Here is a 24548-nt window from a genome sequence, read left to right on the forward strand (position 1 = left end):
CCACTACAGATGGTAGCAGTGAAAATGGAAGTAGGGACAGGGACTCAAAAGGGGTAAATACTGTTTTTAAAACTATGGCTAGGGAGAATATTAAGTGTTTGTTGCTTAATGCCCGTTCTGTAGTCAAGCACAAACACGAGCTGGAGGACCTAATCCAACTTTCTTCCCCTGATCTAATTTTTATAACAGAAACTTGGACTGACACTACTTCGATACCTGACTGGAACACAGCCATACCTGCAGGGTACGCTCTTTTCCCACAGCATAGAGGGAAAGGCAAAGTGGATGGAATATCAATTATTTATCGGGATCTCTTTAAAGTACAGATGGAGAAGATCACCGTCCTGCCTGCTGAAGCTTTGCACTTTTGCATAAAACCAAATAATCTTCAGATCTTTCAAGGGATTCTTATCTATCGCCCACCTGGTTCTAAGGCAACCTTCCCTCAGGCTCTCTTGGCGCTCCTGGAAACCTATACCGACTCCCACTCTCTCACAATTTTGGGGGACTTTAATTACCACCTAGAGTCTAATACTAACACCGACACCACCAGGCAGACGGACAATCTTGTGGCTTTCAATCTTAATCAAATTGTAACGGAATCGACCCATTTGGCAGGGCACACGTTAGACGGGATTTTTACAAGTAACACAGACATCACTCTGTCCAGTTTGATTGCCCTGCCATGGACAGACCATAAGGACATATACTTCAACCTTAAAGTAAAACAGCCACACCTCGGCGTACAGGCCAAATCATCTAAGGTGTTAACTAGACGGTGGGGTAAACTGAAAGATGGCGTTTGAAAGGCGGCACTTTACCCCTTTTCCATCTTCTCAGAAACTAACAACAGCGGGGCTGCTCTGCAGTTTAATAACTGGCTGCTGTCAGCCGCCGATCAGGTCGCACCAGAAAAACTGGTGACGGTTAAGAGAGCTAAGATATCATCACTGTGGTATACTCCAGAGCTTAAACGACTAAAGATCCATTCGCAGAAGTGCCGAGCGCCTTTGGAGACAGGACTACGACAGCCAAAAGAAATCTTTATATAACTTCACCATCTCTCAATATAAGGAGGCAATTATTGCTTCAAAAAACAGTTCTTTACAATATAAATTAAGGAGGAGGGAAATTCTACTAAGGAACTGTTCAAATCTGTCAAAATGTTAAACAAACCTCAGCAGGAAAATGGTTTAAGCCCGATCAAGCTTTTTGCAACAGATTAGCTGACTACTTTCAACAGAAGGTGCAAGGAATCTGTAATGACTTCCCATGGGTCACAGTATCTCAAGATACGAAAACATCGGTGCATGATCCCTCATGTAGATTGATCTGTTTTCAGTCCATAAAGAACGAAGTTACCCATAAACTTTTACTGTCTATAAAATCAGGTGCACCCACTGATCCCTGCCCACCCTCTATCATGCATCAGGCCACTCACAAGGTCTGTGAAAATCTCACCCCAGTTCTGAATCGAGTTATAACATCAGGCTGCTATCCTACAACCTGGAAGGCTGCATCCATCACCCCTCTTTTAAACAAATCCAGCCTGGACCCTACCGACCCTAAAAACTACCGACCTATTGCTGGTCCAACAATTGTGGCTAAGGTTTTATAAAAAACACCTGAACATGGCCCTGCTGGACGTCTCACCATTCCACCGAATCTGCCTTAATCCTTGCTACTGAAAAGATCGGTAAGTTGGTAGATGAGGGAGAGCGGTCCTTGTTTCCTTGATCTCTCAGCCACGTTTGACACCGTGAATCATGCTATCCTGGTGCAGCAGCTGGGGGACATAGGGATAGGGGGGACCGCCCTGGCTCTCCTGTCCTCATTTTTGGAGGTAAGAGAGCAGAGGTTGTTTTGGGACGACCTGAAGTCGGACAGTTTCTATCTCCCATGTGGTGTCCCGCAGGGGTCCGCCCTCTCCCGGACTCTATTCAATCTCTATGTCACTCCCCCGGCTAATCTTGTTAGGAGGCATGCCTTTTCTTTGGTCTCGTACGCCGATGACACTCAATTGGTCATTTCCATCCCCAATTGGCCAGAGACCACAGCAGCCAGGCTCCACACTTGCCTCACCGAGATTATAGCCTGGATGAGCCAGAACCATCTGAAAATAAACACTGACAAGACAGAGGTGATGGAGTTCAGGCCGGGCCAGCCCCGTGGAATTGGTCCTGGTGGCCTATAGAGGCTGGAGACTGTCCCTCCCCAGTAGACAAGGTTAGAAACCTGGGGATCATTTTTTATGGTAAACTAAATTTCGGCCCCCGGATAAACAGCCTCATCTCATCAAGTTTTTTTCTTCTAAAAACTTTGAGAAAAATGTTCCCCTACATCCCGCAAGAACTATAAAAGACAGTGATGGTCGCCCTCTTTTTATCCAAATTGGACTACTGCAATGCTTTGTTTCTGGGAATCGATAAATGTCAGAAGCAAAAACTTCAGTCCCTGCAAAATGCTGCAGCGAGGCTCCTATTGGGTATCCCCAGAGGTCAGTCAACCTCGGCTGGCATCAAACTACTACATTGGCTACCCATTAGGCAGCGCATCGAATTTAAAACTCTGACTCTTGTGCACAAGGCAATCTATGGTGGCAGGGCCGAGGACATCCAAAATCTTTTTACACCATATGTTCCCACCTGTGACCTTAGATTAGCCAGCTTAGGCCTCATTAAAACCACAAAAGTAAGGAGGGCGAGATGGGGAGGTAGAGCAATCTCGCATTGTGCCGCAAAACTCTGGAATAAACTGCTGCTCGCTTTGAAGCTTCAACCCAACCTTCAGGTTTTTAGGAGGAGCCTCAAAACGTGGCTGTTTATAACCACATTGGCCTGAATTACAACAGCTCCCCCGCACCCACACGTCACAGTGCCAAGACGCCTCAGCATTCGAACGCTTTATAAGCATATAAACATAAACATAAACATAAGCGCTGTGTCCTACCCCAATTGAGATTCACACTACTAGCAGGGCATACCCTGGGTGTTACCAATAGTGAATGTGGAATAACCACAATCAAGTAAATGGGACAGGTAATTGCCAGAAAGACACTAGAGCGGCAACCTCAGGGGAGCACTGTGTAGTTGTTTATAAAGGTCATATTCTTCCTTTGTGTGGCAAGTGGTGGGCCCAGTTAATCATACTCCATAGTAGATCAGACCGGGCAACATCAGGAGTCAATGGCCTCACAGACTTCTGCCTGTGACCAGGAATGGGGGCAAAGAGCTGCTAGTCTACCCTGCTGGTTGAGGCGGCATTACCAATGGTAATCCTAGAACACCTGCCCTGGAGCCTGGAGCACCAGTGCCTGCCTGCTTGCCAAGATCAGTGTGACCTGTGAGAAAGAGAAGGGCATTGAAGGGAGCAAGATCCAGTGGGGAGGTCATAAGGTCATATTCTTCCTTTGTGTGGCAAGTGGTGGGCCCAGTTAATCATACTCCATAGTAGATCAGACCGGGCAACATCAGGAGTCAAAGGCCTCACAGACTTCTGCCTGTGACCAGGAATGGGGGCAAAGAGCTGCTAGTCTACCCTGCTGGTTGAGGCGGCATTACCAATGGTAATCCTAGAACACCTGCCCTGGAGCCTGGAGCACCAGTGCCTGCCTGCTTGCCAAGATCAGTGTGACCTGTGAGAAAGAGAAGGGCATTGAAGGGAGCAAGATCCAGTGGGGAGTCCTACATAGAGGACGTCCTGAGCAAGGTGTGAGGAGAATGGTTGTGCACCAATGGGGTTGTTGCCCATGTACAGGAACAGTCCGGCAACCCCTGTGTGCCATGAGGGGACTGGCATGATCTAAGCCATGTGAGGATTGCCATTCTGCAATCTCCGGGCCTGCACCGCCACACCATGGTGACCCCGTATGCCAGACAGGGCCACTGTTGTACTTATTTAGGCCACAAGAGTGAATCTTGTGTGCGAGTTCCTGCTGCAGTGAGGGCGATCGCACTGTAAGAAGCTGTGCCCAAGTGTTTGGATCCTAGCCCAGACAGGAGGATTACCGCTATGACCGGTGGGTCGAGCTCTCTAACTTCATCTGATTGATTCCCCGAGGATTCGCCAGGATGCTCTAAAAAACGTTGCACCCTTGCTGAATCTCAAGTTGGGAGTCGAAGAATCGAACCCCCCACACCCTCCCACTGTTTGGGGAAGAGTGATTTACCTCCTGTTGGCCGAGCAGGAGCAGCTCCAGTAGCTGGACAAGCCGGCAGTGCTGCTCAGAGGAGTGAGCCTGCACCTGCTGGGTTCTGCTGAGGGAGCTGCATGCTGCCAATCTTTGCTGAACAGGATCTGGACTCGAGTGCCCACGTAGATGACACTCACAGCACTGCTGAACACTGTCTTCCACTGGAGAGGGTAAGACCGGAACTGAGCTTGGTGGGCCCGTGGGACTAGCTGCTAACAGTGGTACTGCACCATAGACACTTTTGACTAAAAGATTCAAAGGGAAACTCTTGAGTATGGCCCACTAGTAGGAAGTCCCTTGATGCAGGGATTTGTCTGACTACTAATAGAACCCCAACCTGAAGGGGAGTGTGTTATTGCATATGAGTATCAATAATGCTTTGCATAAGTAGAGTTACAAATAAAATACTTCTTTTTCTTTTCAAAGTAAGTATTTATTGATTTGTTGTCCGTACTGTGTGCACTTGGAGTTATGAGTTGTATTCTCTTACCTGTATCTGCACAGTCCTCCGATGGAGTCATTGACTGCTCATCTATAGCTACCACCAGAGTCAAGGGCAAAAGGGGTACTTGACCCAGTTGCTCAGGATCCATAGTCGGTCGGGCTCCAGGACATCAGGAGTAAAAGGCCTCAGCCACCACGGTTGGGCCCAGAAGCCCCTGTGTGCCCCATGGCCAGTACAGCACTCCTTGTAACAAATCACTGTTCTTTTCGTTTGCATTTTTTAAACCTCTCATCATAAATGCATCTTCCACTGATGTGCTTGTTTCCTTGGAGGTGTCTTCTTGGCATTCACAGATTTGTCTGTACACTGGTGCAAGCAGTTCTCCCACTATCATAGCAACTGTTCAAATATGTTTAGGATTGTGTCCATTATCTTTTGTAATACATGCCATGCAATGTTACCCTTGCCTTCTACTGACCCAACGCATAGAATGCAAACTGAAATCCCACCTTATATCATTCCCAAATTACCCCAGTTCTGGACAGACCATCTTTGCATTTTACTTTCATCTACTGTCCAGTTTTCTATGTTTACCTTAATTACGCTGTCTCCCTCTGTCTTCTCTTACTACTCTGTCCTCCCTGTGCTCTGTCTAATATCTTTCCTTCCTCATGTTGATTCTACTCATTAAAGCTGTGCATCCCCGTTTGCTCCAAGCCCTCCTGCTATTTTTCTAAGGTTTTCCATGACCACCTCAGCATACGTTTGGCTGCCCTTTTATTTTATCCTAAGTCTTATTCTCCTTCACTGCCAAATCTTCTGGCGCCGGGTTGCTAGAGACTTACCTAACTGTCCTCATCCAAGGTTTGCAACAATGTCTCTGGCACTCCAATATTATCATGTTCCTCCATCTTTAATACTTTTCTGCAACCCAACCCTGTTTTTGTGTCTCTTCTTTAGACTTCACAGTGTACTACAGACTCACTTTTCTCCTCCTTATTTCTCCATCCTGGTGCACTTGTTTCTCATCCACTCTATTCCCTCATCTTCCATTTCACAACACATCTCATGCGATGCTGCAAAATAACTTCTCAGTGCCGTCTCCTGATAGCGAACCAATCAAGATGTGTAATTGCTATTATTGCACCATTAGACCACTCGTTCAATGCTCCCGCATCTGCTGCAAGAGGAAACCCTAGTTCTTTTTTGGCCCCAGGGACCCTTACCGGCCCTTAAGTTTCTGTCTGCTAATAAGACAGTCTGGAGTGCAGTAGTAACTTAGACCCTCATTATGAGTTGATTAGAATGGCATCCCTGGGAGAAAAACATTACAGGCGATTCAAAGGTATCCTCTGTTCCTATACCCATGAATACCTAATCTTGGAACTGCGGGCCCCAAGTTACCGGGTGTAGAACTGCACCAGTAAAACTAACAGAGTACCAGGTCAGAGGCAGATTGCAAAGACACTCTCTGACCCGACCGACCCCCTCACACAGTCTCGAACAGGAAGCCACGAACCCCGGCTTGATTGACCTCCTGCTCAGTACCTTTGGTAAATCTGAGAAATAAAGTACCCAGAAACAGTCAAAAACATAGGATTTTCATCTGGTAAATCAGTCGCCCAGGTTATTCTACATTCTGAGCATTTAGCTAGCGAAACCCAGATTTGGGGGAAATACCAGCGCAACATTCTTCCTACCCTGGCCCCCTCCATGCTCTGGTAATTTTATAAAGTAGTCCTTGGACTGGAGATGTAGATATAGAACTTTTATGGCAGGAGACTTCTACAGTCTTTCTATTTCTCAATTATGGAGCACCCGTTCATGCAGCTATGTCAAAGAAGCCACAAATGGTTCTTCACTGGTGCCAATTTAGGGCTGAAAGCAAACTGTGCTCGCTCAATGTTTGTACTTCTATTAATCATCACGTTTCAGCCAGTTAAAATTACAAGCAGCAATCAGGAGAAAAACCGGAATTGCATATTAAAAACTGCTAAAAATGGAATTTACACTATTCAACCTCATTTTATTATTTGTTGTAAAATCTGCTAGAAAAGTCTGACTTCTGCACAAACCCCTGTCTGCTAATCTGCGGGGCTGCATTTTACACCGGACAACCACCTACCTGCCACACCCACACCCACTTCCGCCCACTTCCGCGACCGGAGGCGTTCAAAGGAGAGAAGCTCCTTCGGTGGAGCGGGGGCCTTGTCTGCTAATCTGCGGGCTTCCTTTTACACCGGACAACCACCTACCTGCCCAGACTTGTTGCCAGAGCTTGGGGCCACTTGCTGTCGGTCTCCCTTGCCGCCGCTGCCTGTATCATCACGCGGCCGCCGAGGGGGGAGACTACAGCTCCCAGGTCTCCCTGCGGCCACACCCACGCCCACTTCCGCCCAATTCCACGCCCGGAGGCGTTCAAAGGAGAGACTCTCCTTCCGTGTCGCGGGACGCGTGCGGGCGTAGCCGGGAGAAGCCCAGGACAAGGGCGGGCCGTCTGCGGCCGTCAGAGGCCGAAAGAGGCCGGGTCGGGCAACCCCTCTAAGCATCAGTATAAGGTGAGTGACATCAAGTACCATGGGGAAACGTACAGTTATATCTGGCCCATAGACCTCAACTGCTACCACCATCGAAAGCATGCTCGTAGAAGCTGTTAATATGGTCTCAACAGAGATCGAGTTAACTGAAAGAAGACTTTCCATGGACCTACCGGCATCCCACTTGCAGTTGTCTGATGGAGCTGAACAGGGCAATTCAACTACCCCTCTCCCATTATCACCAAATGTATTGATCATTACCCCCAGCCAGCGAGACATTTTGCACGAGGGCCTTGAGATTGATGATGTTGATGCGGACAACTCAGAACACCAATTAGGGCCTCAAGTCACTGCCAGTAGTGGGGATTCGGACTCGGTTACCAAAATAGTGGGGGGGGGAAGGAAGAGAGGAGTAACTAAACTCACTAGCAGTAAGAGGAAACAGCCTGCTCAACCCACTCCTCCAAGCATGTGGAGGCGAGGATCTACTGCTACCACAGCAATCCCAACTGAGCAAACACAGGATAATACCGTAGACTTGACCACACCCGAAGATGCAATTAACTCCACTCATACACAAACTGAGCATACAATTGCACATGCTATACATGGAAGATCTGGTGATATTCCAATTGACATTATAATGGACTCTGTTTATGATCGTTTGAAAATTTTAGTAGATAAACAATTTAATGCTTTGTTTAAACGGTTGGACAGATTGGAAAACCTGGTTAAGAAACCTGATATAAAGAAAAATAATGTTACTATTGTTGATAAAATTATGGGGGGCAATAAACAAACAGAAGTAACTGACCATGGCATGTTAAGGGCAAGTGGCGATTTAACGCTTTGAATTGTTAATGCTGCATGCGACAAGTGTGGCAATTCTAAGGATGGTCCCCCCCTCAAATCCACTCCCAACCCGATGCCCCTGTCAAATGCAGCCATCGGCAATGGGACCACTAGGAATAGCCAGTCACGAAATCTAGCTTCAGCCACCCCTGCACTGCAGCCCCCGTCCCTACAAGCATAGCAACTGCCCTGAAAAATCAGGCTAAGAATCCATCTAAAGATGTCCTTAACCTACATCCCGAAGCCTGCCCATATGTTGTAATTTTAGCTGGTGTTCCTCCCCTGAATAAAGACCAATCAGAATCATGGGAACAACTTAAAAACAAGGGTACTGATTGGCTAACAAAGTATAAGGGGCTAGGGATGGTGAACGCCAACGAAATCCTAATGGTGCGACGTGTAGGATGGGTGGGACCTTCAGAAAAGAATATCTCAGGTGACTGTATAGTCGTGAATTTTAGATGTCCCCCCTGGTGAAATGGCTATTGCGAGCACAAGTCAATCATAATACTGCCCCAACCCTCATACATTCACTACCTTTGGGCATTTTCTATAAACCCCCCTTGGGCCCACGTAATCCTTTTATACCAACATGCAACACACAACATCGGTTTACTGCTCTGTCCAGCCTGGAGAGCCAGGATTGACTATTGAATTACACATCCACTATAACATCAGAGACAGTAGACCTCCTAATATTATGCCCAACTGTTAGCAAACTCATAATCCCAGATTCAAAATTAAATGTTCTAAATTAGAATATTGCAGGATTAAGATCTAAACTGAATTCCACGGAGTAGGTTGATCTGATAAGTAATTACGATATTTTGATGTTCCAGGAGACATGGTGCACAAATGGATTGTTTTTAGAAGGATTCGTGTGTTATAATAGCATTGTAATTAGCCCCAAAATAGGCCGACCGTGTGGGGGTTTATCAACATGGACAAAGATATCGGCCGAGGGTAGCATAAAATCTGTAACGACAAATAATGCGAACTTCCAAGCCATTATTTATTCACGGGGAGCTTCGATATGTTTAATTAACTTTTATAATAACGATTTTACGTCACTACCAAATAGAAATTTTATTAGGTTGTTTGAACTTATTGATGAACTGAACGACGAGCAGAGGTATGGCAAAATAGACGGAATACTCCTAGGCTGGGATTTTAACGCACGACTGCATAGTGGTATTGATAACATCACCACTAGGGCGATCCCATGCCAAAGAGGGGAGGAACTTCGTAACTATTTATCCCCCCGTAATCTGATTAATGTAATGGAAAAGGTTGGTGTTAACCCAATTAAGGGTCTATTGCCTACCTATAGAGGTCGCGGATGTTGGTCAACTTTTTAGTAAAGGCGAGGTTATAAGCACAAGTCAAGGTGACCATAACCCAATTTTAACAACAATTAGGCTTTCCTCTAAATTTATTGCTCAAAAGGAAATAGGGGCTAAACATTTGGTGTCATATACTGACAAGCTCAGAGTAATCTGGAAGGGGATAGACAATAAAGCCCTTTTTGCACGAATGATAAGATCGCATCCCGTATTTGTAGATACGTGCTTGTCAAGTAGCACCTCGGGTGGTGAGATTATTGAGGCTTTTAGTGGTTTATGTGCTGGTATTAATCTCTAAACCTGTTACTAATTTAAGCAAGAATCCCAGATGGTTCGATAGCACTTGTTCGCGGGCTAATAGAGAACTGCGTGAAGCATTAGCGGCTACACCCAGGGATATAACTCTAGTTAGATCATTAAGAGCCTGCTACAAGAAAGCAATTAAATTACGCTCAGAGGAGATATTGAAAGAACGCTGGGATAATCTTGCCAGGGCTGCTTCACTTAAGGATGTAACTGGATTTTGGAAGGAAGTTAAAGGTATGAGGTCCATGGACACGAATATTACCCCCATAAGTTGTAATATATCCAGTGAACTATGGGAGGAGCATTTTGCTAGAATTTATACTGCTCCCACAAAGACCTCTAGTAGTTATACCTGCTTCCCAGTCCTAAAGGTTGCTATAAGTATATCTGTAGTCGAGGATGCCATACACCAAAGTTTAGGAAACAAAGCACCAGGTTCAGATGGGCTATCAATCGACCTTATAAAGCATGAACCAGACTTTTGGGCTCCCCTTTTATGCAATGTTTTTAATAATCTGACTAATGCAGTTATCCCGAGCACTTGGTCGACCGGTATTATTGTGCCCATTTTTAAAAAAGGCGACAGTTCCAACCCCAGCTGTTATCGCCCAATTTCTCTGATAGACAACACTTTGAAGATCTTGGGCAGGGTTGTCTTTAATAAGATTAGGAACTGGGCAGAAGACAACCATATTTTAAACTGTTGTCAGCTGGGTTTCAGAAGCAATGTTGGAACAGTAAACAGTGCTTGAATTAGAATCTTATCTTGGGGAAATATACGGTTGCTCAAAAAGTTCCACTCTATTTGGGTTTTATGGATTTAACCTCAGCCTTTGATTTTGTTAATAGATCGCGTTTATGGGAGAATCTTTTAAATTATGGGTTGGACGAGGCTTTGGTTTGTTTTTTGGCGTATTTGCACAGGGATTTGAAGGCACGGGTGAGGATAAGTAATGATGGGGAAGTCTCTGGGGAAATCACCATTGGCAGAGGGGTCAGACAAGGTTGTGTTCTGGCCCCTCTGCTTTTTATCCTTTATATAAATGAATTACACAACTCCTTATCTAAATTGACTAGTGATGTACCCAAAATTAATGGTAAATTACTCCCTACGCTTTTATACGCAGACGATGCAGTCCTTTTGGGCCTCACCCCCAATGCACTTCGCACTTTAGTCACAGGATTTGTGTCTTTTATGGCGGATCTTGACCTTTGTACAAATTTTTAAAAATCTTATATAATGAGTAGTGGCCTGAAAAAACACTGTATTAAGTCTATTACATCGGGCAGCGAATCGCTAACATGCACAAGCACTTTTCCTTACCTGGGCCTAGTTTTCTCAGAATCAGGTTCTTGGCAAGCCCACGGCCCACGGTAGAAGTAAACTCACTAAAGCAGTTAATTCTATCATTAGCCTTCAGCAACCAAAACAATCTGAGGTAGTGGTACCGTTGATTCAGATATATAAATTACAATGTGTACCAACGGCTACTTATGGTGCCGAAGTCTGGGGGGCATGCGAATTGTAGTGGGATTCAAATTGAAGAGAACAGATTTTGTAGGAAAATCCATGGGGCTCAAATCTCATCTCCAAATTATATATGCCATAAGGAATTACATTTAAAATATGTGGAGGATTTGATTAGGTCCCGCCCAGCGATATTTTGGTTAAAAATATGCCAGAATCCCGCAGCTATTTTAACAAGAGAGATAATCATAGTCTGCCTTAAGTGCGACAAGGGTGGCTGTATACCCTGGCTAGCTGCAGTAAAATACAGCCTAGCTAGCATGAATTTGGAGCACATTTTTTTATGCCCATTTGCAGTGGAAGGTATAAATATAAGATCAGTCAGGGGGGCGCTTTATGCCCTCTACCATAAAGAAAGACAGGACATTGAGCGCAATAAACCATCGATCATTAGATATATGCCCCTTCTGGAGGCACTGTGCATTCAACATCATATGCCACAGCAATACCTTAGGAAAAATATAGGGAGATGGAAAAGGAGTTTACTCTACCGCCTTAGGGATGGCAGCATAAAATATTCACTCTGCTTTCCAATAGGCTTTAATAGCAATCTCGAGCAATTGAGCTGCCCCTGCGGCATTGGTAGCAAACAAACCTTGTTGCACTTTTTACTCATTTGTAAATTCTATGTAAGATACACAAAATAGTATTTCGCTCCCTATCTCAAGGCACAGGCTATCTTGGATTTTAAATTGGCATATTTGGAAATTTTAAAATTAGGAAATGACGATTTGATACTTACAAGCTGCGGTATGCTCACGTGCTTCAATGATTGACTCCTAATGCCGTATAAATTCTGTAAGATGGCCAAGTGAAAAGCCCCTATTACCCCACTCACAACCAATACCTTGATGTTGCTGCAAGTAGTGGTAGAATCCATGGGGTTTTTAGCTTATATATTTATATCTTGATGCTTATTATTGGCTGACTCATTGAATAATATCACACTTTACTTGCATGATATTGCTGACTCATTGAATAATATTGAACTTTATTTGTAAATTATTGTTGATTTTGCACAATTACCTCAAATCCAATATTTTGCACTTGTCTGACCGATTGCATTTATTGCAGTTTATTTGCAACCTGTTGCTGATTTTGCACAACTGTTCCAAAACTCATATTTTGCACCATGCCATTTAAGCTGCTAGTTTTTAGGCCCGTCCAACTCTTTTAAATGTATTTTAGTTCTGTAATTTTGTACATGTTTTGGATGATATTGTATATTTATATGTTTTAAAATTTACTGTATTTCTTATAGTTGGTGATGAACTGGGCTTTTATGGATATTCTTATCCTAATAAAGATTATTTAATTGGATTTTGACAAACCCATGCATGCGTAATGGTCGGAATTATGAGTTGTGTGGATTTTGTCATCTGGTAGTTAGATGGTGCAACACAAACCACAACCTGTGAAATCTTGGCAGGTGAAACCTGCTGTTATTAAATTAGGGGAAACATCATAGTAATTATTGCGATATGTGTATTTTGGTGCAGTAACATCAAAATCTGCGTATTTTTTCCAAATAATACGGAAAAATTCTGAATAGGTGCAATATATTGCATTCAATAAATTTCGAACACAAGTCTAAATATAATACAGAATGCCACAATCCACTCCCCACGGGTGACAGGCGTGATCATAACAAGTCTTTTATTCCTTAATATAGTCTACTGACCTAGATCAGTGTGACACAAAACCCGGCGGAATACGCTTTTTATGTGTTATTGTGTCTTTTGGAAAGCAAGATTTATATAAACCAACTGATATTTTTATGTTCACAGGTAACTGCTACATTGCAAATTGAGGATTCATTTCAACTAATAGGTGCATCAAATGCCAACACTGTCGCAAACCAAAGGAGAGCATCTGTGCCTAGTAATTCTGGAAGAACAGTCCTGTTTCCAGTCAGACCAAAACAATTGGGTGAGATTAGTTTCACCGTGCTTGCAAACTCATCCGAAGCGGTTGCTGACATTACCAAAAAAGTCATAGTCAAGGTGAGTGCATCTCAAATTGAATGGTTGCAGAAAATAAAAAAGTCATGGAAATTATGATTTTACTTTATTATAAAGGCAGAGTGGGCTAAAGAACGGCGATGGATTAAACCCAGATCTTTTGACTGGGTGTGAGTGTTTGCTTGATTCAGATGCTCCGTCCATCACCACCCCCTTTTGTACCGCTTTTGGCCGCCATAAGTGTGGCAGGGTATGCTCAGACGTGAGTCCCTTGCTCACTTTGCCACTGGATTCAAGCAAGCTGGGCTGAAGACGGCTGGAATGCCAGAAACCGGTCCTCGGAAGCTTGTTTCCGGTCCAGGGAAGACATGGCTTGGCAGTTCGGGCTGGACTGTTCCCATGAGGCACAGGGTCAGACTGATTTGCATATAGCCATGTCTGAACTGGGGTGGCAGAGTGGGCTAAAGAACGGTGATGGATTAAACCAAGATGTTTTGACTGGGTTAGAGTGTTTGATTGATTCAGATGCTCCGTCCATCACCACCCCCTTTTGGAAAGCGGCGATAATGGGCTTGATAATATGCCCTCGAGAATTCCAATAGAAGTCCATGTTCTTGTGTGAACATGGGCTTCTATTGGTATTCTCCAGGGCCTATTATCAAGTCCATTATCACCACTTTAGCAGCAGTTTTCTTATGCTAAACCGGCAATAATTGTACCGCCTTTCTTGATAATATACCCCTGAGCGTCTTTGGAGACAAGATTGTAGCAATGAAAAGAAAATAACCTATAAACTAGCTATCCAACAGTACAAGGAAGCAATTATTGCCGCAAAAAAAGCTATTCTTTACAACTAAAATAGAAAATGCTGGTATTTCCACAAAGGAACTTTTTAAATCTGTCAAACCGCTGGCTAATCCACAGCAGGACAACATTTTTAAACCAGATCAAGACGTGTAATAAACTGGCCATATATTTTCAGAATAAGGTGCAAGCAATCTAAAAAGACCTTTTGAGCGTTCGCGAGACTCAGGGTAAGCAATGTCAACTGCCTGCTGAGGTTCGATCAACCCACTGTAGATTATCCTGTTTCCCGACAATCACTAATGATGAGGTACTAAAACTCCTCATCACAATAAAATCCGGCTCACCTATAGACCCCTGCCTGTGGCCATTATGCACCTTGCCGCTAGGAAGATCTGTGAAAACTTATCCCCAGTTAACCAAGTCTGGAATCGCGTAATTACCCAGCAATTTGGAAAAAAGTATCTACTAGGCCATTTCTAAAAAAGCCGACCCTGGGCCCTACCGAACCAAAGAACTATCGCCCAATTGCTGATTTGCCGATAGTAGCAAAAATACTGGAGAAGTCAGGAAATAAGGTGTTGACAAATTATCTGGATGGGAACAATTTACTGGATTCCACACTGCACGGTTTTTGGTCTTGCACCTCAGCCGAATCTGCTCTGATTACTGCTACAGAGGAGATTTGCAGAATAGTGGATTCGCAGAATAGTGGACTGAGTGAATCACACTGTGTTAGTGCAGCGGCTGAGGAATGTGGAGGTCAATTGTACTGCCCTGGCCCTTCTCTCCTCCTTTTTAGAGGCGAGGGAGCAGAGGCTGCACTGGGATGGTCTACAATCGGAGAGTTTCTATCTTCCATGTGGTGTTCCACAGGGATCAGCCCTCTCACCAATAATGTTTAAAATCTACTTGGCCAGACTTATCAGGAGGCATGACTTTACCCTGGTCTCATATGCTGATGACAGTCAGCTTGTTATTTCAATCAACAACCAGCCTGAGGCCACAGCTGCCAGGTTTCATGCTTGTCTTACTGAGATCATGACATCGATGGACCACTGCTTCCTGAAAATCAACACTGACAAAACAGAGGTGATTGAGTTTGGCCCCCGGCCGGTCCCTGTGGAATGACTGCTGGTGCCGGTGGAGGCTGGAGAATGCCTGGGTCCCGTCCCCAAGGTCAGGAACTTTGGGGTTGGTTTTGATGCCCAATTAAATTTTTCTGCCCAGGTAAACAGTGTTACTTCATCCTGTTTCTTTTTACTAAAAACCTTGAGAAAAATCATCCCGTTCATTTCACAAGAACTGCAAAAGACGATGGTGGTGGCACTCCTCCTGTCTAAACTGGACTATTGCAATGCCCTTTTTTTTGGGCATTGACAGGTTCCAGATGAAAAAACTGCAGTCTCTACAGAATGCTGCAGCAAGACTACTTCTAAACATTCCTAAAGGACAATCAACCTCGGCAGGAGTCAAGTCACTGCACTGGCTTTCTATCCAACAGCGGATGGAATTCAAGGCCTTATGCCTCGTGCACAAAGCACTTCATGGTGGAGATGCGGAGACTATCCAAAGAATGTTTCCACCTTATATCCCCCCACGTGCCCTCAGATCTGCTAATTTGGGTCTGAATGCAACTACTAAGCTCAGACGGGCAAGAGGAGGTGGTAGAACTACATTGCACTGTGCGGCAAAGCGTTGGAACAAAATACCTATAGCTATGAAATTCCAACCTACTCGGCAGCTCTTTAGGAAGGACTTGAAAATATGACTGTTCACTACCATTTATTCCTTCTGTAATACTGGTCATACTTCCTTTCTTCACATGCTAGCGCCAAGACACCATGGCAATCAAGCGCTCTACATACATATATCCTATCCTATCCTATCCTATCCTAAGGGGTGATGTCATTGTGGTTGTCTAGATGGAATTTGACGTAGCTGAGGAAAATGTTGCTGTTTGAGACTATAGACAGGGGCGCAATGAAGTCACTGATGAAATTGCAGTAGGTTTGACGTAGTCCTGGAGGATGGTAGGCAAGGGTGCCCCTGAAGGTGGATTTGCTCTCTGTTTGGAGCCGGAAGTTAAGGTGTGCCATGTCAAGGGTAATGTTGTCACTTGTGGTGGTGTAATAGATCGATTCTGTCATGTCAGGTGGGGTTGAGCAAAATCTCCAAGAGGAAGTGGATGCCAGGTGTGAGGGAGTGGAGGAGGTCCAAAATCTCAGTTGTGTGTTTGCATAGTGAGCGTGTTTTGAGAAGGGCGCATGTGAGTTGATGTTTTTGTTCAGGTGGTATCTGTGATGTGTTTGGGGTGGGGCTGGTCTGTGGACTGGTTTGTGTGCTGTGGCAGGTGAAGTGACAGTAGGTGCAGTTCAAATGTCCTATTGTGTAGTGTGGGTCAGTGTGGTGGCAATGTTTGTCGCAGTGTCCATTGTTGAGGGTGTAGAGCTTGGCAATAGTGTATCCTCTGTGGGGCAGGAGGGCCAGGAGTTTTTGGTTGTAGCACGGGGCACAGAAGGGTGCAGACGGGCTTACCTTTGGTGGACCAGCAGATAGTCTGCTACATGGCCACTCTGCAGTCTCTATTAAGTAGGTCTTGGGAGGTGGGTTGGGCGCAGTGAATGGGAAAAGAAGGCAAGAAGGCACACAGGAGGGCAGTAAAGGAGGGGAGGGGGAGGGTGGGAGGGGAGAAACAGTTGAATGGCTGAGGGGGCTGGGGGTGAGAGGGGGTCAAGAGAGAGGAACAAAGGTGATAAAAGTAAGTAGTGAAAGTATGTAGAGAATAGTATCACCAGTAATCAGAATAAGGAGGCAAAAGTATCAAATAAAAGGCTGCAAAAGAAGCATAATAAGAAGGCAAAAATAGCAGAAAAAAGGAGGCAAAAAAATCAGAACAAAAGGCAGCAGATGGAGCAGAAAAAGGTGGCATAAATAATCAGAAAAAGGAAGCAAAAGTAGAGGGACTGTGGCATAAGCAGCGGAAAAAGGAGGCAAAAAAGGCAGAAATAAAGTAGCAAAGTGAGCTGAAATGTGGCAGAGTTAGCAGAAAAGGTGGCTAATGAGAAAAAGCAGGATGGTGGAAATCGGACACAAAAGTGAAGAGGAACGGAGTAGGAGAGAGGAGGCTGTGGTTGCTGGTTCAGCAGATTGTTGGATCTGAAAGTGCCTTGACTGGTCAGAGGACAAGTCCAGGAACCTGGAGAGCTTGGGCACCTACTCAACTGGGTTGCACTGCAGCCACCATTAGGTAGGTACTGGGAGTGGTGCGGTGGGTGGGGCTTCCGAAGTCGGGCAGGAGAGTAGGAAGACACACAGGAGATCAGGTAAAGTGCAGGGGAGGTGAGAGGGTGAAATGTGTACATGGTAGAGGGGCTGAGGGCGACAGAGGGTCAAGAGGGAGGGACAGAGATGGAAAAAGTTAGCATCCAAAGTATGCAGAGACAATTGGCAACAGTAATCAGAAAAATGAGGCAAAAGTATCAGAAAGAAGGTGTCAAACGTAGCAGCAAAAAAGAGGCGAAAGTAGCAGAAAAGGGAGGCAGAAGTATCGGAAAAAAGGCAACAACAGTAGCAGAATGAAGGAAGCAAAAGTAGCAGGAAAATGTGGCACAAGTAGCAAGAAAAGGGGGTCAAAGTAATCTGAAAAAGTAGGCAAAAGTACCAGAAAGACAGTGGCATAAGTAGCAGAAACAAGGAGGCATAAGTGGGAGAAAAAGGTGTCAAAGTGAGCTGAAAAAGGTGACAGAGTTGACAGAAAAGATGGCAAAAAGAGGGAATGAGAAAAGCAGGCACACAGATGAAGTGGAGCGGAGGAGGAGAAAGGAGGCAACGCATGCTGGTTCAGCAGAGCGCTGGTTCTGAAAGGGCCTTGCCTGGTCAGGAGACCAGTTAAGGAAGGTGGGGAGGTTGGTTTAGTCTAGCCTAACCTGTAGTTAACCTGGAGCCAGCTTAGGGAAGGCATAAAACCTGAGCACTTCAAAGGGAATCTTCTAGACGTTTCTCCCCCTTCAAAGAAGGAACCAAGTATAAATATTGGACCTCAGACACCAACTCTTCAGCACACTTTTGGACCTGTGCAAGACTGCCAGGAAGAAAGACTGCTGTGCTGCTGAAATGACTGTCACTCTGCTGCACATGCATTTTACGTGTCAGTTCTGCAGTGTGGAACAACAAAATGCCTAAAGGGTACAGTCATTGTAGCCTTCTAATGGCCAATGTGGAATGCGTTCAGTAGATCAGGGAGTATGGTGTGGTTACAGAATCACTGATAACACAAGTCTAATACCAATAAAAATACACGCTGAAAGGGAGACTGTCTAGTGAGCTATCAGACACAGCTTCCTAGGGACCTTTCGTCCTACCAAATGGCCTGACATCAATTTGTAGTATCTGAAACAGTGGAATTACAGATGGCATTGGCCAGTACAAGGTCTGGCCAGCCCAGGGTCTCACTGACTGAAAAAACACATTGCAGTCTTTTGCAAAGATTTCCAGGGAAGTGTCAGTATACAGTAGCTACAAATACTGGAAGACTAACGTCCCACATCATTTTCCAAAGCTGTTATAGTTAGTCCAGCATCAAAGAAGGTTCAATTATTAACACATGCGTGGTAGTGTTCTCTTTGTGTTAACATTAGTAATTACAGAGGCTACTCTCAATCACGTACTTCTGTATGTACTAATATTATGATATTAATATGAATGTGAATAATAGCTGGTCTTGGGCTATTAGCTGTCCCAGCTTTCCTTGCCAAATTGTTAGAATAAGAAGTATCAGTCGCATTTCAGCAGTACCTTCAAGATACAACCTTGTTAATGATCGATTACCTTAGTCTCAGGCCATCTACAGAACTAAAACAGTGTCAATAAAAGGCCCTATGTTTTTCTCTGTGTGTTGCTGTCCATTTGGGAGGAAGCTCTGGAAGCCCATACCATGTTAAACGGAACCCCTTTGCTGCCTTCCACACCAATGACTATATCACATTGGTGAGGGTTTTCTGATTAAGACTAGATAGGGAGAGTTCATTGGTGTTCTTTCTTTCATTCAGTTGAGGATAGATTATGGGACTAGCATTTACCTGGGATCTTTTGTTTTATGACGTAAGCATCTTCAACTGATACAAAACGCACCCACTTGACTGCTCACTAGCTGCGAAAAATGGGAGCACACAACTTCAACTTTGTGTGGTCTGCATTAGTTTCCAGTCTTTAAGTGCACACTATTTTAATGTCTAACATTGTCTATAAAGTGGTGTACTCTTGCACCCTCCTTTCGGGGCCTCTAAATTTAACTGACATCTTTTCACCCCTACTCTATGGTGTGGTGATAAATCTCTGCTTCATATTCTTCTTCCTCACAATATACGTTCTGGTGATACCGCCTTCTTGATAGATGCCTTTAGGCTTTAGAACTTTCTCCCGCTGCATCGTCTTTCCCATTCTTTTTTGGAAATTCTCAGAAGTCAGCTAAAACCCTGGCTTTTTAGGCCTCGGCTTGACAGCGCATGCACTGTCTCTTCCAGACATTATATTTACAATTAGTGGGCCACAGTCCGCCCATAGGCTTACCATTTGTTATCTTCAATGTCGCTCTCTCATCGTTTGTCACGCCATGCATGCTTCATGACTCCTCTTGTGTTTGGCCCTCCACTAGCACATTGACCAAGTACTTGTGCCCATCAACTGCTCTCACTTTTGGGGCTACTTTTTTAGTTTTGTTTCAGCACCCCAAATGAGTGTTCATGTTTTAAGTTACTCCTTTCTCCTCCCACTCACCCTTCATTTGTGGTGCTTCTTTTCTGCTCCCAGCCACCCAATCCCTTTTGCGTCTTTTACCTCTCACCCCCTGCCCCTGTCCATTTCTTCTTTACCAACTCCCCCAGCCCCCCAGTCCATGTTTGGGTTTTCTCCTGTCCGTCTCTTTTCTACTTAAGGTGCTCTTCTGCGTTATCTGAGACCATACCCAGCAGGCAGAGCGAGGAGCTCCAAATTTCTTGGATTTTTTTATTTTTCTGAAGCACAAACTCAACCTGAAGGTATAGGAGTGCCTTACATGAGAATCAGTTACATTGCACAAGGACAAATTAATTTTAGGTTTCTGCTACACAGCTTGTGCGTAATCTCTTGCCCCCGACATGTTGAGTTCCGTTGTCCCGCCCCTTCTGCCACACAAAAAAGTGCTGTGACATGGTCAGCGCTGTCTGCATCATAGCGCTTTTTCCGTGGCGTTCCGCCATGCTGAACAGCAGACGTGCTGCTATACAACATGCCTAAAAGTCATTTGCATTGATTACGCCAATTGCTCTTGCATTGCTGAGACCTATTGGCTTTACCAATGCTTGTTAATCAATGGTATCCAAATTCACTTCCGCCCATACATTTTTACCTTCATGAAGCCATCTATGATAGCGCTCTTTACAAATAACACATAGCATGACATGGGCTATGTTATTCTATGTTACAAACTACTCTTTGAGTTTGAGGACAAACTTAAAGAGTAGTTTTTAACACTGTCCAAGACACGTTCACTTTCCTGTTGTGCACCAAAATTCTCTGTCCTGTCCTTGCGTTTACCTAATGCCTACAGCTTAGAGAGTAGGGCCTTTATTACCAGTGGGCCATTTTTTTCAATGCCTATGCAATCCTTTGTTTGCACCGAGATTGAAATCACAAGTTTTGAGGTAATTACCACATACCCTGCAATTTTCCCCAGGTAAATTTCGGCAGATGAAATTTGCCAAATTTTACTAGATTAAAAATGCCTCATAAATACAACCACATGCAGATTCTGGTGCACACAGCACCGAACTCCACATTATGCCTCATTTTGGAGGGAAGAAATTGTATTGAGAGCTAATTATCACATAGGTAAATTCCGATCCTAGTGTTATTGAATATTAAACGGTGTAATAATTTACACATCCTACAATGATTGCCCTTATTTGGGCCATAGTGAGAAGCTGTGATCTCTTCTTCCACAGTATTTAAATGGGATGCAGCTCTATACTGCATAACTTCAGAATGACATGTCGCACTGATGTCAGTAGTAACATTGTGAAACTGCTTTTAGGTTTAGGGTCACAGTGGGCATGAAAAAATCTCATGTTGACAGAGTATACATTGCTCCACAACCAATTATTGCTGATTTGGAAGTCAAGGATACTGTGCAATATATGAAAAATTAAAGTGTAACATTAGTTCTCTTTCTCACATCATATTGTTACAATATAGCCATCATGTTGGTCAAATTCCTGTTGTACTTTGGCATTTGATATGAAACAGTAATCTCTGCAGTAGGAAAGCTAATATTACCCATGAAATGAAAAGAAATGGTACTTACTGCCTCGCTGCTGGTGCTCATATGCTTGCAGCTGGACATGTAGGTCAGGATAGGTGGCCTGCAGGACCTTTTGCTACAGTGGAGTGAGCCGCGATCTGATTGTCCTCATCACCTTGGAGAACCCCGACAGAATGTCAGGTTCTTTTGGCTACGCCCAGCAGCAGAAGTCCTCTGAGTCCTCTTGACCCCTCCTCGGAGCAATCTCCATTGAGATGTACACATGCACACTTTCTAGCAGTATCCTAATAGACCTCCAGTTTTTCCTTGAGACCTAACTTCAGGTCAGCAGAACCATATACCTAAGAGTACTTCCCCAAAACTCTACTCACCAATGATATCAACTGCCTTCACTGTGTTGTTGAAAGTTTCTGCACACCCCTCAGCCATTTTGCAGTATGCAGATTACCACAGGCCATTAAGATAGTCATAGATGGTTTTTAATGTCGAATGAATTGTACAGAAATTACCACATGCACACAATTGACATGACATTATGCTACTGGGCAGTAGTTAGGGTAGACAATTTCGTTCAGAATTTATTTTAAGTGAGTCTATAGGCAGTAACATATTTGTCATGTTGATTTAATAAACATGATTCAACCATTCCTGGTTGGTTCCCAAGGCTTGCCCCCCCCTTGCCCTCATAATATAATGTTAAGCAGGTTTAATTGTATCTCATGTTAAATCTGAAAAGCCTCAAATTGAGGAGAAAAAACTATTAACAGAAAGATAACTCAATTAATAATACACGAAGTAGCATCAATCAGGGAATTGTGAAGCAAGTTACTCACCCGTGAGGGTCTCAAGGCGCTGGGGGTTTAGAGTAGTGAGCAGCTCCGGTCAGTGGGAAAGCCAGGTCTTGAGGGTCTTTCTGAAAATGTGAAGAGTGGGGGCACGTCTGATGTTGATCGGGAGCTCGTTCCAGGTCTTAGCCGTGATGCAGGAGAAGGCTATTCCACCCGTCTTGCTCTGCGGGTGTACGGGGCCCCGGCAAGGGCTAGGTTGGCAGATCGGAGGTTTCTTTTGGGTATGTGGAAGGGGATTTTTTTATTGAGATATTGGGGTCCTGTGTTGTGGGGGCATTTGTAGGTGCGTGTGAGTTTCTAGAAAGTCACTCTCTTCTCAACAAGGAGCCAGCGGAGGTCTTGCAGGTGTTGGGTGATGTGTTTGTGTCGAGGGATGCTGAGGACGAGTCTGGCTGTGGTGTTCTCTATGGTCTGGAGTTTGTGGAGCAGGGATTTGGTGATCCTGGAGTACATGGCGTTACTGTAGTCCAGTCTGCTGGTTATAGGTGTGTGGGTGATGGTCTTTCTTGATTCTGGGGGATCCATTTGAAGGTCTTGTGAAGGATGCAGAGGGTGTCGAAGCAGGGGAAGGCTACGGTGTTGATCTGTTGGGTCATGGATAGGGAGGAGTTGAGTATGATGCCTAGGTTCTGGGCCTGGTTCATGGGTTTGGGGGGCAGCCGAGGGCAGTAGGCCACAAGGTGTTGTCCCATGCAGAGGGGGAGGGTTCGAGGACTAAGACTTCTCCGAGTTGAGCTTCAGGCAGCTGCTGCTCATCCAGGATGCAATGTCCTTAATTCCTTCCTGGAAACAGAGTCTGGTGATGTCCTTGGTGAGGTAGAGGATGAGCTGGGTGTCATCGGCATAGGATACTATGCTGAGTCCGTGCTGTCTGACTATGGTGGCGAGGGGGGCCATGTAGATGTTGAATAGCGTAGGGCTGAGCGATGACTCTTGGGGTACTCCACAGTTGATCTCTGTGGTTTGGAGAGGAAGGGTGGAAGTCTGAGTCTTTGGGTTCTGCTGGTGAGGAAGGAGCAGAACCAGTTGAGGGCGGTTCCCTGTATGCCGGCATCGTTGAGTCTGGCTGTGAGTGTGCGGTGGGAGACAGTGTCAAAGGCTCAAGAGAGGTCGAGTAGGATCAGGGCCGCGGTGTAGCCTTGGTCGAGGAGAGTGCGGATGTCATCTGTAGTGGCGAGTAAGGAGGTCTCAGGGCTGTGGTTGTTGCGGAATCTGGATTGGGAGGGGACGAGGATGGAGTTCTCTTTGATTAATTTCCTTAGTTGGACATTGACGGTCTTCTCAGTAACTTGGCCGTGAAAGGTAGGAGAGAGATGGGTCAGTCGTTTTTGAGGTCTGTTGGAGCAAAATCTTCAAATGACCCCAAAAGGAAAAAGAAGAAAATTGAAAGTGACAATTGGACTGTGCTTGCAACATTGCAACACAGACATAAAAAGTTAAACATTGGAGGCTATATTAATTGATGATACAGGAGATAGTTCCTCGTGTGAGCTGAAACAGTGACAAAGACACAACATTCTACATGTGCTGGGAGAAGAATGCTTGATTTGTGTAGACTCTTGTTATGACATAAACATATGATGGGACATCACTGGGAGAGGAAAATTACAGGCATTAAGAAGGGCCTTGGTGAATAAGACTGCATGTGATGTCAGGCTGCATTACGCAGGCCCAAGGTGCATCTCTGACAGAGCATCCTGTTTGTGATGATCCCACAACATAGACAAATACGATACATGTAGAAATGCACTGGTGTTTCAAGATATGAACTTGCACTAGATGTGGACCATGGTGTCCCAGGATGCAGTATGTGGGCATAGCATTATTGGATCAATACTGCTTGTTCAACATTTGCAGACTTTGCAAACTGGACCCTTGGTGAAGTATAATCCACTAGTTGGTAGCATACAGATGGCCCCTAAATCATGAGCGCTGCCACAGTTTGTGGGATGGGACTTCTATAGAGTTCAGAGTTGGCATAATTCTGTATTATCTGAGGCAAATATATATTTTGCAACTCACAGCAGGTCTGGACAATATTGCACACCGCTCCTGGAGAGTAGAGCAGAACACCCTCCAGGTGATCTATGTATCTGAAGCATGACTTTAGAGAAAGGAAGTCCACTAGATGGTTTCTTATTTTTGTGTGTGCCTAATTTAATGTACTGTGGACGGCTGACAGAATGGAATCAGTAGAAACAGAGAAAGAACGCCCATGTGGAGGAGAGAAGTCATGGTATGTGAATGTGAGAAATGATGGAGTGCTAGGCTACACGAACATTTGAATGCAAAAGCATGTGCAAGGTTGAATATAGATAAGCACATTTGTCTTATACTCCGTGTACACAATGTTTACATGTATGGGGAATTCTGAGTTTTTCTATCAAACAACAACATGTCTCTGTAGTCATCGGCAAACAATTGAACTGAAA

At 44.7% G+C, this 24548-nt stretch overlaps 1 protein-coding gene across 1 annotated transcript in view; it reads left to right on the plus strand.

The window, feature by feature from the left end:
* The window catches only part of LOC147707489 (CD109 antigen-like), a 943435-nt gene that overhangs the window by 610207 nt on the left and 308680 nt on the right, over positions 1 to 24548 (plus strand). Inside the window, exon 21 of the mRNA XM_086926506.1 lies at positions 12991 to 13206. Coding sequence (XP_086782632.1) covers positions 12991 to 13206 — 216 coding nt within the window. The remainder of the gene's footprint in view (positions 1 to 12990; positions 13207 to 24548) is intronic.

The sequence above is a fragment of the Lissotriton vulgaris genome, chromosome 6, assembly GCF_964263255.1.
Source record: "Lissotriton vulgaris chromosome 6, aLisVul1.2, whole genome shotgun sequence".
NCBI lineage: Eukaryota > Metazoa > Chordata > Amphibia > Caudata > Salamandridae > Lissotriton > Lissotriton vulgaris.